General features: G+C 48.9%; 3 protein-coding genes and 1 long non-coding RNA gene across 5 annotated transcripts in view; 2 read left to right on the forward strand and 2 right to left on the reverse strand.

Annotated features, from left to right (window-relative positions):
- The first annotated feature begins 35 nt into the window (after positions 1–35).
- CNPY4 (canopy FGF signaling regulator 4) lies at positions 36–4,379 on the forward strand. 2 transcript variants are annotated; one of them, XM_039844191.1, is made up of 6 exons: positions 37–292; positions 2,254–2,380; positions 2,476–2,572; positions 2,784–2,906; positions 3,408–3,525; positions 3,618–4,379. In XM_039844191.1, the coding sequence occupies exons 1-6, from the start codon at positions 178–180 to the stop codon at positions 3,773–3,775; spliced, it is 738 nt and encodes a 245-aa protein (XP_039700125.1). In that variant the 5' UTR covers positions 37–177; the 3' UTR covers positions 3,776–4,379. The 2 variants fall into 2 exon arrangements, with proteins under 2 accessions (XP_039700126.1, XP_039700125.1); XM_039844192.1 differs by lacking the exon at positions 2,784–2,906 and having other exon boundaries at positions 36–292.
- Positions 4,380–4,599: 220 nt separating this feature from the next.
- MBLAC1 (metallo-beta-lactamase domain containing 1) lies at positions 4,600–6,345 on the forward strand. Its single transcript, XM_039844189.1, has 2 exons — positions 4,600–4,738; positions 5,043–6,345. The coding sequence occupies exon 2, from the start codon at positions 5,060–5,062 to the stop codon at positions 5,831–5,833; it is 774 nt and encodes a 257-aa protein (XP_039700123.1). The 5' UTR covers positions 4,600–4,738; positions 5,043–5,059; the 3' UTR covers positions 5,834–6,345.
- Positions 6,346–7,087: 742 nt separating this feature from the next.
- The window catches only part of LOC120587713 (NXPE family member 3-like), a 28,848-nt gene continuing 19,296 nt past the window's right edge, over positions 7,088–16,639 (reverse strand). The window contains 2 exon segments of the mRNA XM_039844905.1: positions 7,088–7,142; positions 15,311–15,779. Coding sequence (XP_039700839.1) covers positions 7,088–7,142; positions 15,311–15,779 — 524 coding nt within the window.
- On the reverse strand, positions 8,780–11,939 carry LOC120587447 (uncharacterized). Its single transcript, XR_005648966.1, has 4 exons — positions 11,406–11,939; positions 10,203–10,233; positions 9,019–9,068; positions 8,780–8,789 (listed from the first exon to the last, which is right to left on the reverse strand). It is a non-coding gene; the product is annotated as an uncharacterized LOC120587447 (long non-coding RNA).

Raw genomic sequence — 16,639 nt, forward strand, 5'->3', positions numbered from 1 at the left:
CGGGGAATCCCAGAACGCGGGAAGGCTCCACCCCCTTTCCGGCCGGCACTGCGCTTGCGCCTCCAGGGCCAGGCTAGATTAAAGTTGCCACCGACTGCCTCGGAAATTAAAGGGCCCGCTGCCTTCCCGAAGTTGGTTTGAAGGCAAGGGGTGGTTGGTTGAGAACAGCACTCTGTCATGGGACCTGTGCGGTTGAGAATGTTGTTTTTCATTTTGACTGTGTACGGTGCTTGGGCTGGGACGCCGAAGGAAGAGGACAATGACACAGAACGCTTGCCCAGCAAATGCGAAGGTATCTGAAGGGAGTAAGCCCTTATTCATATCCCTCTGGCTAGTCTTTCGTCTGGGCCGGACCAAATGGACCGATGTGGGTGGGTCACTCGACCTCCTTGAAGACCAGAGGGAGATTCTGGTGGAGTTTGGCGTAAATCCAATGGAGTCAAGGGAGGAAAACTCATAGCGTTACCCCAAAACTATGGCACTGCAATTCCCATGAGATCCAGAGAATGCCCGCTTTTTCTTACTGGCTTGGGCCCCCAATGATTTGTGGGAATTGTAGTTCAGGGACTATTTGCGCAGGACTTCCCACTCCACTGAGCATCTTCAGTGTGTGTGTGTGTGTCTGTCTGTCTGTCTGTCTGTGTCTGTCTGTGTCTGTGTGTGTCTGTGTGTGTCTGTCTGTGTCTGTGTGTGTGTGTGTTTCCATACCACTGGACCTAAATCTGGAGAGCCTGCAGGAGCGGAGTGTGAGGCTCTTACCTTGTTGACATCCTCTGCTCCACCTCGGCAGAGACGCTCCCAAATTACAGGTCCCACGCTCTCCTGAGGGATTTAGGGATAAGTAAATCAGCCCTTGAAAGCTCATAAATGAAAGAGGCCACACAACTGGGAGAGGTTCCCCATACCTGTGAAGCTTTGCAAAGGGAGAGTACTTATGGATTTCACAGCGAGCAGCATCATCTGAGGCTGCATTAAGAGTGGAGCCCAGCTGGGAGCGGGCACTTCAGAGTTGGGCCATTGAGTACTCTGGTTCCCTAATTTGTTGCCTTCCTAACTTTAGTTTTGTCCCTGAATTCTTTTGCCCTTAATCTGCATTTCAATATCCGTGTTCTTCAAGACTTGGTCCCACTCTTCTCCCCGACCTCTGTCAGTTTTTTTAAACATATACCAGTCTTGTCAGTCCTTGCTTTTTAACATCTATGCAGCCCTCCTGCTGTGATCAGAACACAGCCAGCATTTTTAGGGCAGAGCACATGTCTCTCTGTTGTATGGCCCCACCTTTCTTACATTTCCATGCCCCAACTTCCATCCCCAAATTGCCCATACTTAAGCCACACTGAACTTCTCAGCAGTCACTGAGCCTGCCTTATCTTCCTGAACCTCTGTGCCTTTGCATGCTGTTTTTCCCTTTGCCTGGAATGACTTTCTCCCTTCTGTATGTTCTTAAAGATCCAGTTTAAATGTTACTGCCTTTGCAAGTATTTCTTTTCTGTCATCTCCCATTATAGTGTACACTCTTGGAGGGAAAGAGAGTACCTGTGTCTCCCAGGTCCTAGCATCATGCGTGGCACATTTTGGGCACTTTTGTTACTTGCTCCTGTGTTTAATTCACTTGGCACTTCTGTATAGGCCACTCCCTTTCTTGGGACCTCTTACATGCCAGGCCATATTCTAGGTGCTGGAAAGACAGTGGTGGAATAGATGCAATGCTCACCCTTAAGGAAATTGCAGGCTAGTAGGAAGTCAATGTGACCATTGAATGAGTTTTGAATTTCGTAATGAGTTTAAGGCACTTGGTCTTAACCCTTAGTGTAGGGTCCATTGCACCATATTGTCATCTTTTTATCTGTCCCCAACTACACTGGCAATGTCCATGGATAGGCACTATGGGTCTTATTGCTCTCTGTATTGCTATGTGCATCCAGGAGGAGCTCAATAAATAATTGCCGAACAACAGCAAAAACTTATACAATGCTCACTATGTGCCAGCACTATTCTAAGAGCTCTACGTAGATTGATTTGTTTAATCCTTACCACACCCCTATAAAGAGGTACTATTATTATATGTTTCGGAGGTGAAGAAACCAAGATACAGCAGGAATGTCACACAGCTACTAAGCTGCTGAGTCAGGATTGTAACCCAGCCAGGCTGACTCCAGAGTCTGCACTTGAAACCACCATGCTCTGCTGCCTTTGTTCATCTGCAGAATGAGTTGCTGGCATGTTTATCTCTCAATCCCCTCAAATATCTAGTGTGTAAGCTGCTGAGCCTGGAGCTACAGGAAGAACTGAGTCGTACTGGCCGATCCCGAGAGGTGCTGGAGCTGGGGCAGGTGCTGGACACAGGCAAGAGGAAGAGACATGTCCCCTACAGCGTTTCGTGAGTCCTTGGTGCTCCTCCACCTTCTAACCCCTAAAGGAACCCTGGGAGCTTCTACAGTATTCAGGGAATCTTTGTTTCTCCTCTTCCCACAGAGAGACAAGGCTAGAAGAAGCCCTGGAGAATTTATGTGAGCGGATCCTGGATTACAGTGTTCATGCTGAGCGCAAGGGCTCACTGAGATATGCCAAGGTCAGACTATACCCCAGGGCAGGGTCCCACTTCTCAGACTTGTATCCTCTGAGGCCCACCTCCCCCAGCTCTCAAGTGTCCCCTCCTCATCGTTAGACTCCCTCATCTCACCCTTATGGAACTCACCTCTGAGTCTCCAATAGTTGACAACACTGATATGGCGGATAGGGGAAGAGGTGGGCTGGGCTGATCCCATATTCCCATCTCTCAGGGGCAGAGTCAGACCATGGCAACACTGAAAGGTCTGGTGCAGAAGGGGGTGAAGGTGGATCTGGGGATCCCTCTGGAGCTGTGGGACGAGCCCAGCGTGGAGGTCACATTCCTCAAGAAGCAGGTAGGATAGGATGCTGCACTGCCCAGGGAGGTGAGAAGGGAACCTGAAAGGGGAGCTAGATCCTAGAGAGGCCTACCTCTGAGCAAGAAGTGGCGAGAGTAAAGACTCTGCCATTGATTGAAGTGTGCCCAGGAACATATCAAAGAATAATAATGGAAACTAAAAATATGCACTACCACTTACTGAGCACCTACAATGTGCCAAATTCAGGGCCACATACATTTCAGCTGCTGCCTCATTTTACCTTCACAACTACCTGATTACCATTTCCCATTTTATAGGCAAGGAGCTGAGACTCAGAGTTTAATAACCTACCTGGCAGAGTAGATGCTAGTAAATGTTTGTTAAATGAATAAGGATCACACACCTCGTAAGCCAAGTTTAACCTTCTGGCTACCTGCCTCTCCAAGATGGGGTAGAGAGACAGGGAGTGAAGAGCAAAGAGGAGAGTTTCCAAAGCCCAGCAGAGCAGATAGCCTTCTGACCCTTACTCTTGACCAGTGTGAGACGATGCTGGAGGAATTTGAAGATGTTGTGGGAGACTGGTACTTCCACCATCAGGAACAGCCCCTACAGCATTTTCTCTGTGAAAGTCATGTGCTCCCAGCTGCCGAAACTGGTAAGTGTGTGAGCTGGCCCTTTTCCTGCACAGTCACAACATCCCCTACCCCCAGGACTACAATCTAAATTGTTTTCTATCACCCAACCTAGCGTGTCTACAGGAAACTTGGACTGGAAAGGAGAAGATCACAGATGGGCAACAGAAGACAGAAGGGGAGGAGGAGCAAGAAGAGGAGGTGGAAGAGGAAGAGGAACAAGAGATGCCCAATACATCAGACTACCCCAAGCATAACCCAGAGGATCTTTGACTCCTGCTTTTGAGCCCCCAGGAAGGGCAGGGGTCACAGAGAATGCTCTGAAGTCTGAGCTCTCCCTGCCCCACAGCTTTAAGGGTGTGTGTGTATATTTGAGTGACCCAACTCAGAGCTTGTAGCTGTTCTCTCCCATTTGGTCTCAGGCAGGATCCTGATGGTACAGCACGGCATGGCTATGGGGAGAAAAGTGTGAGCAGTAGGTGGAAGCCCTACCCCAATAGATGAGCCCTTTGCCTGCCATCTAGCCCGTTAATTGTAGGTGTATGTGGTGACTGTATTGAAGGTTTTCCTCTTTAAATATCTACTATTCCCCACCCCACCCAGAGGTCAGCGATGCATAGGAGTGTGGACTTTGGGAAGTTCACTTTGCCCCCTTTATAGACCCTTACAAGGAAGAAGCCAGATGGGCATTCTCTCCATCTACATCGCCTATGTCCAGGAGTCTACTTGCCAAAAAACTGAGGAGGGGACACGGTGATGTTGCTAAGTTAAGTGGGGTAGATACTGATCTACTTCATATTAATTTCACTGAGGGCCCACCACATAATTTCACAGGTGCCAAATTTTCTTTATCACTAGTAAACTTAAAAATACATCAGCTGGGTCCAAAGTTTCACAACTGCAGTGCACACAGCACAGCTGGCCGATGTGGAAGCGCCCAGATGAAGGGGTTGTTAGAACCTAGTGGTACTTTGTAAGGTTGCTGCAGGAGGAGGCTACCAGGCACCACCCACTTGAAGACCATATTTAGGCTTGGGTCTGTGCGGCCTGTCTGCGCATGCCGGAGAATGCGCCGGGATTAAAATTCAGTGCGTGGTGCCACCTCGGCCGCCATACTTGGGATTACGGGCACTCGCAGAGGACAAAATCCTTCAGGCTTTTCCGATTTCTGTTTTTTTTTTTTTTCTCGGAAAGAAGAAGGCAAGACATAAGGAAGACGGTATAACTAGATCCAAGGTAGAGAGCGGCTTCGGTTAGAGTGAGGGAAATAAAAAAGGACATCCTCTGGAAAGTGATTGAGTGTGGGTCTACCACGCGAAAGGAGTGGGGCGGGGGCCGAAAAACGCTGAAGGACACGTGGATTTACTTGGAAGGAAAGGGTGGGCGGTACCATCTTTGGAAGGGTGGGAGGCGATACCACCTTACGGGTGCGAAGGGGTGGCAAAAAACAGATTTGGAGGTGCCATTTGGCGGACACTAGGGGCGTGTGGGAACTCGAAAGGACTGAAGAGTTGCCTACAGCCCCACTTCCTTTCCCCAGGCCTTCCCTCTCCGGCCATGAGCAGGCGACTGCGGACCGAGCCGCTGCGCGGGGAGCTTCCAATGCGGATGCCGGGCAACCCCTACTCTGTGGTGGTTCTTCTGAAGGGCTACGCGGAGCCCGAGAGGGTCGGCGACGCTGTGCGCGCCGACGGCTCTGTGACCCTTGTTCTGCCCCAGGCCTGGGGCCAGGCCTGCAGCCATGGAGAGCTCCCGCCCGAGGGTGGCGAGGCGAAGACGGCCCTGGAAGCGGCGGCCAGCGGCCCCATCCTCGTGGACACTGGGGGCCCCTGGGCTCAGGAAGCGCTCCTGAGAGCCCTGGCCGGGCAGGGCGTGGCTCCCGCAGACGTGACACTGGTGGTGGGGACCCATGGACACTCGGATCACATAGGGAACCTGGGGCTGTTTCCCGGGGCGGCTCTTTTGGTCTCGCATGACTTCTGCCTCCCTGGGGGCCGCTACCTTCCCCATGGGCTTGGTGAGGAACGGCCCCTGAATCTGGGGCCGGGACTCGAGGTGTGGGCCACACCGGGTCATGGCGGCCAGCGGGACGTGAGCGTGGTGGTGGCAGGCACCGCTCTGGGCACCGTAGTGGTGGCGGGCGATGTGTTTGAACGCGATGGGGACAAGGACTCGTGGCAGACGCTGAGTGAAGACCCGGTGGCCCAGGAGAGGAGCCGGAAGAGGGTCTTAGGCACTGCGGACGTAGTCATACCTGGTCACGGAGCCCCTTTCAGGGTAATCAGGGAACCCTGGAATCCAGAGTCAAAGGATCCAGGGAACAACTGGTAGGATCCGTGGTGGAAGACAAGGAGCGCCGGTAGTGCACGGATAAACCCTGGAAGAGACTGGACTTGTCATGGAAACTCCCTTTCCCCCAGTCAAGGAACTGACACCAGGACACGGTGAAGACCAGGTCAGCCAGAGTCAGAAAAGGGGGTCATTTCCAACCTTTCCAGGAGGTAGGTTTTCCTGGGAAGAGTGCTTCTGCCACTGTTGTCACCAGTATCACTATTTTTGCAACCAAACTGGGACCAAGGACTGGATCAGCTGTATTCCACCTCCTGAGGCTTCATTAATAAAATGAGAGAATGTTCTTGGGGTAGTCATCCCAAATAAAAATAGGAAACTACATTGAAAATCATACTGCCCTAATATAAATATGAAGCATTAATGTTGATAATCGTGCAATTGTAATAAGCAGCTGCAACAAGGGGGCACTTTGGCCAATTGCCTATGTCTCATGGGATGCAGGTTGCTGAAAGAAGGTGCAGAGCATAAAACATCTTAGTTATCTGACTTTATTCATTCGTTCATTCAATGAGTACTTATTTAACACCTACAATGTCTCAAGCACTGCTCTAGGTCACTGGAATGAATACAACAGTGAGTAAGCTAGACAAACCCTTCTCATGTAGAATACATTTCTATTGAGACAGACAACAACAATAATAGGAAACCAAATAATCACAAGTTGTGGTTAGTGATTTGAGAAAAAAGCCCGAGAAGGGGATAGAATGCTGGGGTGTGAGAGTGGTCAGAGAAAGCTTCTGAGGAGAAGATATTTGATCAGAGAGCTAAGAAGAAAGCCATCCATATGAGGATCAGGGAGAGGGGCATTCTAGGCACAGGAACAGCATACATGAAGGCCCCGAGACCAGACAGCTTGACCTGCTTGAGCAGCAAGAGTCCATGGGGTTGGAAGAGTGGCAATAAATGAGGCTGTAGAGTTAGGCAGGACCATTATACAGGACCTCAGACCATGGTAAGGGGCTTGGATTTTTACTTGAGAAGCCTTTGGCTGTTGAGCAAGCTAATGACCTGGTCTCATTTTTGTTTTAAAGTAATCACACTTGTTCTGAGTGGAGAAGAGGTTGGAGTGGAGCAAGAATAGAATCGGCTGTAGTTAGGAAGCTATTGCAGTCTTCTAGGCGAGAAAAATTTATGGCACCTGCCCATATCTCAGAACTCCTATTATGACTGTGATCCTCTTCACAACAGTCCTCAGGCCCTCTATCCACACAGCCTCAGGACTGGCAGAAGCACTCAGGTGGGGCAGATAAAGGAAAGGAGGAAATCTGCCTTGTTTTGGATGGTGAGCCTATCTAGGTGGATGTTTTTGAGCAGGACCAAGCTAGAGTCATTTCCCAGGTGTCCACAAAGGCCATGTGGAGGTCAGCAAAGGCAGCTATGAGGAGTGGGTTCACCTGGAGGGTGAACCAGTTGCTTCCATACACTGGACTTGTAGGTATACACAAGAGGGCAACCACAGCTGCCCTTTTCTCTGCCAGTCATCAGATAAAGGTGGATGCAAGTAAAGTAATAAAGTGGGTCCCAGCACCACCACGGTGTGGGGGGCCCCTAGTCAGCTCCCACCCTCTCCTTGGACCATAGAATGCAGGGAAGTCACTGATATGCAAAGGGAGCTCAGGGACCATCTGTGGAGCAGAGGGTGGAGCCACAGCACAGAGATGACACAGGAGTTCACCTTCTTTGAAGAGAGTTCTGTGCCCTTGTGATTTCTCACCCGCCTTTACCAGGAGCAGGAGAAAGAGCCTCTCACAGGTTCCTATAAAGCTAGTAAGCTGGTAAGACATTTAACTCTACAAGTTAAATGGCTAAAGTTGGAGTTGTTCAGTTTATGTGTTAATTAAACAGGTTACTGGTTTTCTTGGTTTGATCATCTGTAATCACATGCTTCCTTTTGGCTTCTCACCCTCCTCCATATCACTGATATTACTGTCTTTAGTGAGAGGCCATACACAGTATAGAAATCTGGAAAGGCAATGACACCTGAGTCCTGGGAAAAGGACATCGAGAAGAGCAGGTCTGGGTTCAAATACTGGCTCACCACTTGTAGCTTTGAGAAAAGCACTGTAACCATTCTGGTTCTTTTCATGCTTCAAATGAAAACATCCAATACCATATTCAGGGTCGTTCATGATATTTAAATGAGGCGATAGAGGTAAAGGCTTAACACGATCCTTGCCAGTTATTATCATAAGGGAAATACAATGGTTGATTGCAGGGCAGACCTTGGGATCTGAGCTGCCTACCACTGTTTGGGGACTTAGTGTTTCCAGGCCTGAGGCAGTCACTGAACAAAAGTACTAGAGGAAGAATCTTGGGTATAAGCTATCTATTACAATTCATTTTTGGAAAGAAGGACAGAAGTTAAAAGCAACATCAGTTTTCTCCTTGGATGCATCAGATAATCCTACAGGTACTTTTATTTTCATGGGCAAGGGAAGGAGGTTGAAGAGGGATTTGGAGCAGATAATTCTTTCTCTCAGGTCCTTGATGGCTTTTAACCTCTGCTGGCTTCTGAGTCATCTGTGTCTGGCTGGGGTTATTATGGGTTTATTAAGTGGTGACCCCTCTGTGCAGCTTACTCTAAGGAGGTCATCATTCAGTCCCACTCCTTAAGCCTTTAGGATCGAATAAAGGGTCTCTTCCTGGGGGCTGTCATGGGAAGGGTGGCAGGGAGATGCTGACACTGAGGTTGAGCTGGAGAGGGCAAGGGAGGCATAGAGGATGCCATCATCCTGGGTCAGAACAGAAAGAGAAGGGAGTTAGAGAGAGGAGGGGGAGCAGACCCCATCTCAGAGCAGTGATCCTACACGTGGGTGCGCCACTGATACCACAGTCCTTCAGTTCTACCCCACCTTCTCCAAACTTCCCTTTAGTTCTTTCAGGCCCTACTCTGAGCTGCTTATTTTATGATCCAGCTTGGGGTCTCTATGTTGTCCTAGGAAAAAAGTCAAGATATGCTAGGTCAGGTAGCATGGCAGTCAAGGTAGAGAAATGGGCAGTGGGCTCAGTGGTGAAGTCATCTGCTGTGTTGGGACTAGGGTCACATGGAAGGGATGGGTGAGGCCTGAGAAAGAGGAAAATGCTTAGAGGCACATGTGTGGGGAGGGAGTGTGGGGAAGAAGGACGGGCCAAGCTGGAGAGTGGGGAGTGACAGTAGGACTGACCTTTATTCCCAGTGTTCTCACACTTCTCCTCAGTGTTTTGGAAGGATCCCCTGCATGGGAACAAAAGGGTGGGAAATGCATTCGAGGCTGGGCAGAAAAGAGTTAAAACCTGCATCAGGCTGGTTCTCTTGTGGGGGTCTCTGCAAACTGCTTGGACATAGAAGACGTAGGCAATAGTTTGAGGGTCTCAGAAGGAGGCTGCCTTGGAGTGGATTGAGAGGCAATTTGCAGTGTAGCCCAGGAGAGGTCCCTAAGTGCCAGCTGAAGGTGGCTTGTTCTAGACAAGCAGCTTTTGTTGGAAGGAGGCGCAGGGAGGAGACAGCAGAAGGGTGAGCTCCTGTCCTCTCTACTGGCACTGACTTGGTTAAAACTGGAGACGGAAAACCAGAGAAACTAATGCCACATCTTCTGGGTGGGTGCTCAGGCTTTGGTCTCCAGGAGATACATCCTGGGAGGTGACCCGAGGAAGGCAGCTGGCAAAAGTCAGAGAGTTAGAGAAGTGAAGAAGAGGGGCTGTGGGAAGGGTAGGAGTGGAAATGGGAAGAAGGATGGAGGAAATGAAAGCTGTGGGAGGGTGAGGAGGACCAGCGCTCAGGAAAGGAAGGGAGGCAGGGTGTGCGCAGAGGAGAGGAGGCCAGGCTGGGAGCTGAGGAGGGAAGGCGCTCTGAGGAAAGGCAGCTGGTAGAGGAGCTGAGGACAGAGGTTTCTTCTGACCCCTTTTGGGTATGTCACCCAAAAAGGTGAAAAGGCAGTTTGGATGATGAGCAAGAAAGAGGAGAAAATGTGGAAGAGGTAGATCTGTTTGGGAAGGATGATGTTCAAGGTGGAGAGAAAACAGGATGAGCAGAGGGAACACTTAGCAATGGCGACAAAAAGAGGATAAAGGAAATACCAGAGAAAGACAAAGGAAGACTTTCTGGGAAAGAATCGGAGAAAGTGCTGGAACCCTTAGGTCCACTCTTCTCATTGATTTTGTTTGTTAGTTAGTTTGTTAGTTTGTTTTAAGGAACCAGAGCCTCAGGAAGTGAAGAGCCGGGCCTGTTAGGGACATGAGGATGCGGATGGGAAAGTCAAGGATGAGAGCAGCTGTGAAAAGCTACCTAGTACAGTTCTCATAAGGACACTTTCCCAAAATAGCACCCCCCTCCCCCACAAATGTCCCCCCTTGGAGGATGGACACTCACCCGGCTGGGGCTCTGGCTTTAGTCCGCAGTCCTATAGAGGGACCAACAGCATGTCAGTGTGCCATCCACTGATGGCATCTCTCCTCCCTGCCTTCTCTGCTCATCCTACTCTGAGGCCACCCTTGGAGAAACCAGGGCAGCAAGGCAGCTCTGCTGAAACCCATCTGAGAAGGGCCTGGGACTCAGATTCCGTACCTAGTGACATCCTGAGGACGTCCACACCTGTCTCGCCATTGTCCTCAACACCAAATCAGGGAACACCTTTTCTCTGTACCCTGTGCCCCTTCATTCTACTCTCTCTCCCCACCTTTCTTTCTGCGTCCTTCCTTCCTTGAACTCTCCATAATCCCCCAACCTGCTCCTGCTGCTGAGCCCTGGCCCACCAACCCTCTCCCTCCCGACTCTTGTCATAGGCACCAGTGCTCCTTCCTTCTCTGACAAACCAGCTTCTTGTGCTTTCCTTTACATCGCCTCTGGGGTCGGAGGCTCCTGGGTGTGATTTACAAGATTCTCTTCTCCCATCTCCTGCCTCTTCCATAGCAGTGAGCTGCTTATAGTTCCCAAAATGGGTTCTTCTGCTTGGAAGAACAGGGACCTCTATACCACCCTCACCACTTCCCTGGCTAACTCTTTCATTCTTTGAGAATTTTTGCAGGTGTCACTTCCTCCTGGGAGTCCTCCCTGATTCCCCTTTCTCCCAACCTACCAGAGCTCTTTCCAAATGAGGCAGCTAGTGCTTGAGGCACCCCCCGCCCACACTGAGTCCCTTGAAAGCAGGGCCCCTGCTTTATGTACTTGTATTTCCAATCACAAGGCAGGTCCTGGAAAATGGGCACCCTTCCAATGCTGCTGAGTTGAGCCAACTTCCTGTCCCTTCTGCTCTCTCCTTACTTTTCTCAGGGCAGACTTGCTTCTCCCCATGAGCCAAAAGGTGAGGACTGAAGAGCATGATTAAGTCGAGAGACAAGAACTAGAAAATGATCAGATTTGTGGAGAGGAGTTGGTCTGGAGCGGTGGTTCTCAAACTTGATCACTCACAGACACCACTTGAGGAGACTGTTAATGATGCAGATTCCCATGTCTAGACCCTACCCCAACAGGAATCTGCATTTTTAACGCACCTCTGGTCATTCTGATGCAGGTGGTTCTGAGAAACACCCTGCTGGGGAGTTTGGGGAGAGCATGAGGTCCTAGACCACTCACCTTTCTTTCTCTTCCACTTGAAGTAGACCATCAGTCCCAAAATCACCGTTAGGAGCACTGTCCCAGCCAGTGCCACGCCAACTGTAGCTCCTAGATCCAGGGGCCAAGACCCTGAGCTCCTTTTGCCGCTTGAGCCACTGAGACCATCTGTGGTGCTGGTGACAGTGCTGGCGGCAGTGCTGGTGGGAACCTGGGTGGTTTTCTTGGTGGCTGAGAAGACATGAGAACTAAGCAAATTCTCCCCTGGAGGACTGGAGGTATCTGGGTGAAACTGTCACACTCTATCCCCTGGTTTGGGAAACATTGGAGATGGGGAACAACCCTCTGAAGCTCTCACACAGAAAGGGGAGGAACAAGGTGAAATGCTAAGGATTAAGAATCCACATCACTCAGTTTAAATCCTGACTCTACTGGTGATCAGTGGTGGGACCTCAGAACCTCATTTCAAAAATAAAACATTTTTGTTGTGGTAGGACACATAACATGAAATTTACCATTTTAACCATATTTAAATGAATAGTTCAGTGGCATTAAGTACATTTACATGGTATGCAACTCTCACCACTATCCATCTCCAGAACTCTCATCTTTCCAAACTGAAACTATGTTTCCATTAAACAACTCCCCATTCCCTTGACCCCAGTCCCAGGCACCCACCATTCTACTTCCATCTCTATGAATTTGACTACTCTAGATACCTCATATTAGTGGAAGCAAACAATATTTGTCCTTTTACAGGATTGTTTTAATAAGTGAGAAATCATCTGTAAAGAACCTAGTTTATGTTGGAAATATGTTTTTAAGGTTAAATTAATATGTATTGAACTTTAGTCCCTACAAACAGATTGTAGATGTTTAATGCACCACTGAAAAACTGATATAATACTAAGCCACAGGAAAGCATTTAACTCCAATAAAATCTTCGGGTTGGTGTGGACCAAGTTCTCTGTCCGCTCTTGTTAGAAATTAATAATAAAACTGTAAATAACATCTCTCAATTGAGATAAATAATTTAAAATTCTTAGTCAAAGAAATATATATGTATATATATATTAACAGGCCCTAAACATCCATTGCCTCAATTTCAGCTTTCCAATATTCTGTGGTGAGCGTATTGTTATCTCCATTTTACCCATGGGGAAACTGAGGCACAGAGACTTGATGTAATGGAGTCCTCTGGGCTCTGAAAGATGCTTGGGAGAATTGGTGACAGCTGGACAGGTGGGCAGAAGAGAGGACAAGGGACCCACTTGGCTTCTCAGCAGGACCTCCAGAGGGTGGTCTAACCAGTCTGCAGGGTGACACCTGGATTCCATTCCTGCCTTTCCCAGTAGCTATGGGACCTGGCTGGACAGTCTCCTCTTTGCTGAACTGCCCGAGGAGGGGGTGGACCCCACCAGGGGGCACCTCTGCTCATTCCATTGGGAAACAAAGACTGTTTACAAAACAGCCTCTGTGTCACATTCACAGAGTACCTGCTGCCTTAGGCCCTGCTGCTCCCATGTATGATCTTCCTAGATGCAATGCTGGCTGTTTTGTGTCAAATTTTGTGGTATGCATGTAATAATGTGGACTTTAAGCATGTGAAAGAAAAATGGTCTAAATTATAAGAAGTGAAAAATCTATCATTGTATGGGTTCAGCTGTGAATTACAGAATAATAATAATTTAAAAAAAAATACCCAGAAACTTAACAAATTAGAGAAAAATTATTTTTTCTCACATAAAGACAAGTCTGGAAGTAGGCAGCCAAGGGCTGGCACAGCAGATCTGTGACACCAGTAGAGACCATGACCTTCTGTATCCTTCCTTTCAACCAACCGTAGTATGTGTTTGGTTTCCTGTGGTCACAAGATACCCGCCCCCTCCCAGTGCTGCATCTGCCTCTCAAGAGGTGAAAAAGAGAAAGAGAAGAACAAAAGACATTCGCCAGCTAAGTCTCTCTGCCTGTTAAAGAACTTTCCTAAAGCCCAACTCAGAAATGTCAGCTTATACAGGTCATTGGCTAGAACTGCGTCACATGGCAATCCCTAGTTGCAAGAAAGTCTGGGAAATGTGGCTTTTTCACCAAACAAAACAATCTGGGGCGGGGGTGGGGGGGGAGTGGAGAATCAAGATTTTGTTATTAAGGAGGAAGGGAAGAATGGATTTGGGTGGGAAACTTAGTGTCTGCCCTGTCACCCCTTTCATTAAAATTTTATTTAAAAATTCATTTGGAAAAACTTGATATTACTTTGCATTTCTTTTTTTAATCAGGAAATATAATTCAGCCACATGGGGACTATGGCAGCCATGAGAAAGTGGCTCATAGACCTCCAACTACAGAGAGCGTAATTGACCAAGAGTTCACTGTTATGCTCTGAAAGGGCCAGTGGTTCATCCTCACCGATTGGGATATCTTGTCCAGGTACGGGTTTCCTGCCTGCAGAGCCTGAGCCAGCACTACTGTCCTCGGTCTTGTTAATTGTAGTCCATTTTGGGATCCATGGAGTCCCACACAGGTTAGCCTCCAACTAGGGGACCCACTTCACAGAGAAAGAGGAGTGGGATGAGACCCTGACCTTGGAATCCATGGTTCCTACCACATACTACATCACTCAGAGGCAGCCAGCCTCACAGAACCCTGGAATGGCCTTCTGAAGGTGCAGCAAAAGCCCCAACCTGGAAGAAACACTCTAATAAGATGGCCTTCAGTGTATTTGTTAGATCAGAGACCCTACATGGGGCTGTGTCTCTGATAGGAATCAAGGGTTGGAAGCATCGTACCCAGTGACTCACTGGAGATTCTGTGCTTCCTATCCTTGCAACTCTGGGCTTTGCAGGATTAGAGGTCTTGACCCCCAAAGGGGGCACACTCTTGCTCCGGGATACAGCAAGGATGCCATTGAACTAAAGTTACTGCCACTACCAGGGCGCTTTGGACTCCTGTGTAAGATGAGTCACCAACTTGGCAGGGTAAGTGATCCTGATCAGCAGGAGGAAATAGGGCTACTTGCATGTGGTGAGAGCAGGAAGGAACCTTTGTGGAACGTGGATGACCCCGTTGGCCACCTCCTGTTACTCTCCACACCATTGTAACTGTAAACAGACATGTACAGCAAATCCAGACTGAGAAGGGCATGGTTATTAATGATAAATGTCCCTGAGGAACAAAGCTTTGGGCCAACCACCAGGCAAGCCACCAAGATTTGCCAAAGGGAGAGCTCGGGATGAGGGAATGTAGACTAAAGAGTGGAAGAAAGAGAGGATGAGCACCAGTTGCAGCCCTGAGACCCACGGCAGCAGCAGGGAATGTATGTCATATGTACCTTAACAGTGATTATCTCCCAGTCACAGAATTCTAGGTGATTTTTATTTTGTTTGCTAATTGTTTGATACTTTTTCAAATTTTCTGCTGAAAGCACGTATTACTTCTTACAACTAGGAGAAATATTTTACCAATCAGTCCATTTGTCTTTATATATACATTATCAGGTTTTCCACTAGGGGGCTCTGGTAAACGGAAATGGAATCCATCTCTTAGCTTTTGAAAGGCTCATTCAAATTCTACACAGAGAATCTAACATATAAAATGACAATCCTCATATAATCCTGGTGTAATAGATGGAGCCGGCTTTGTCTCCACCCTCATCCACTCAGCTCTGCTTTTCCATGTGGGAACTAAACCTCTCAGGATGCACTGGACAATGAGCAGTGTGTCCTCCTCTGTCGCCATCCACATCCCAATTCTTGCTGGCTGTTTTATGGTCTGTGCATTAGAAGAAGTCAGAGAAGAGGTACAGTCAGATGACGGGGAGGGCTTGCAGGCTTGATGATCACATCGGCTTCTCCATCCACACAGCACTAGAACCCACAGAAGCGCTCAGGTCGGACAGATGAAGGAGAGGAGAAAGTCCATCTTATTGCTGCCTAAGGTGGATGTTGTCAGGCAGCGCCAGGCTGGAGGTCATTTCCCAGGCATCCACGCGGAGGTCAGCAAAGGCAGCTCGGAGGAGCCGGTTCATTTGGAGGGTGAACCAGTCACTGCCATACACGGACTTGTAGCCGGTGTTGGCCAGCTTGATGACCACAAGAGTGCGGGGCTCCCAGGCCAGCAGCGCAGCCACAGCTGCCCGGATCCCTGCCAGTCTTCGCACAAAGATGGATGGAGGGAAGGTGGTGAAGTGGGCGCCGAGCCTCAGCACCATCACGGTTTGGGGGCCCCCGGCCAGGCCCCTCAGCTCCTGGACCACAGAGTGCAGGGAGGCCACTGGTGTGCGGAGAGAGAGCAGGGGCCAGCTGTGGGCCCGCCAGTTCAGCGCTATGCCCTGATTTGTCTCCACGGCCATCAGAAGCCCTGTCTGATATGGGACATGTAGATCCACCGGCTTCAGGGCTGAAGGGAGAGAGAGGAGGCTTAGAGTTGATATAGGACTGTACTTCCTCATTTAAAAATACAGAATATCTAGCATCACTTTCCTCTTAGGACACAATCATTCTATGGCCCAATCACCTAATTTTGCTCTCCCTAATCTATAATATTGCCAGTGACCTCCTAGTTATCAAGTTTGAAGATCTATTTTCAGTCATCCTCCTCCCTGGCTCCTTGTAGCATTTTGTCTCAATTTTTCTCTGGAATCTCTCTCCTTTATTAACAGTATGTTGTCACTCTCTGCAGCCTCCTTTCTGACCAGGCACTCCAACTCAGATTCATCCACTGGCTCCTTTCAGCTACTCCGAGATGAAGACTTGCCCCAAGCTAAAGGTTCATTTATGTTCTTGTACAATGAAGGCCAGCCTAGGGGACCAGAGGCTCCTGAGATATAGTTTGTTCACTTGGTCATGTGCCATGATAGAGAGCTAGACACACTTTCTGGAAAAGGCCCTTCCTTTTTTTGCACAAAATTCCCACCTGCTTGCCCCACCATATGCTCCAGGGCTGTGTAGACACAGAGAGGCACCTTTCTTTAGTCCACAGAAAGCTGCCAGATCAGCTAGCAGAGGCTCTGTTTTTCCCAACCTTTGGTCAAGAGCTTCCACTAATCTTTAGAAACATCTTTTGCTTAGGAAACTCACCAACTTCACCCTGCCATGAGCAGAATTATCCCAAAGTAACCCAGGGAGGTCATTTGAGGTTGCTGAAACGTTGAATTAGTTGGGACCGGAGCTCCCTTTTTTTTTCCCCAAAGGGAGGAACTGCACCCAGACTATCCTCAGAGGAATAAATACCCAAACTATCTGAAGTTTAGACACCTC

This window comes from Pteropus medius, unplaced genomic scaffold (assembly GCF_902729225.1).
Source record: "Pteropus medius unplaced genomic scaffold, Ma_sr-lr_union100, whole genome shotgun sequence".
NCBI lineage: Eukaryota > Metazoa > Chordata > Mammalia > Chiroptera > Pteropodidae > Pteropus > Pteropus medius.

What these genes read in the sequence shown, in the direction of transcription:
- CNPY4 (XM_039844191.1), top strand. Translation starts at nt 178, where the DNA reads ATGGGACCTGTGCGGTTGAGAATGTTGTTTTTCATTTTGACTGTGTAC. An exon ending in CTTGCCCAGCAAATGCGAAG is followed by an intron (nt 293 to 2,253) that starts GTATCTGAAGGG and finishes TCAAATATCTAG; the next exon opens with TGTGTAAGCTGCTGAGCCTG. An exon ending in CATGTCCCCTACAGCGTTTC is followed by an intron (nt 2,381 to 2,475) that starts GTGAGTCCTTGG and finishes CTCTTCCCACAG; the next exon opens with AGAGACAAGGCTAGAAGAAG.
- MBLAC1 (XM_039844189.1), top strand. Translation starts at nt 5,060, where the DNA reads ATGAGCAGGCGACTGCGGACCGAGCCGCTGCGCGGGGAGCTTCCAATG.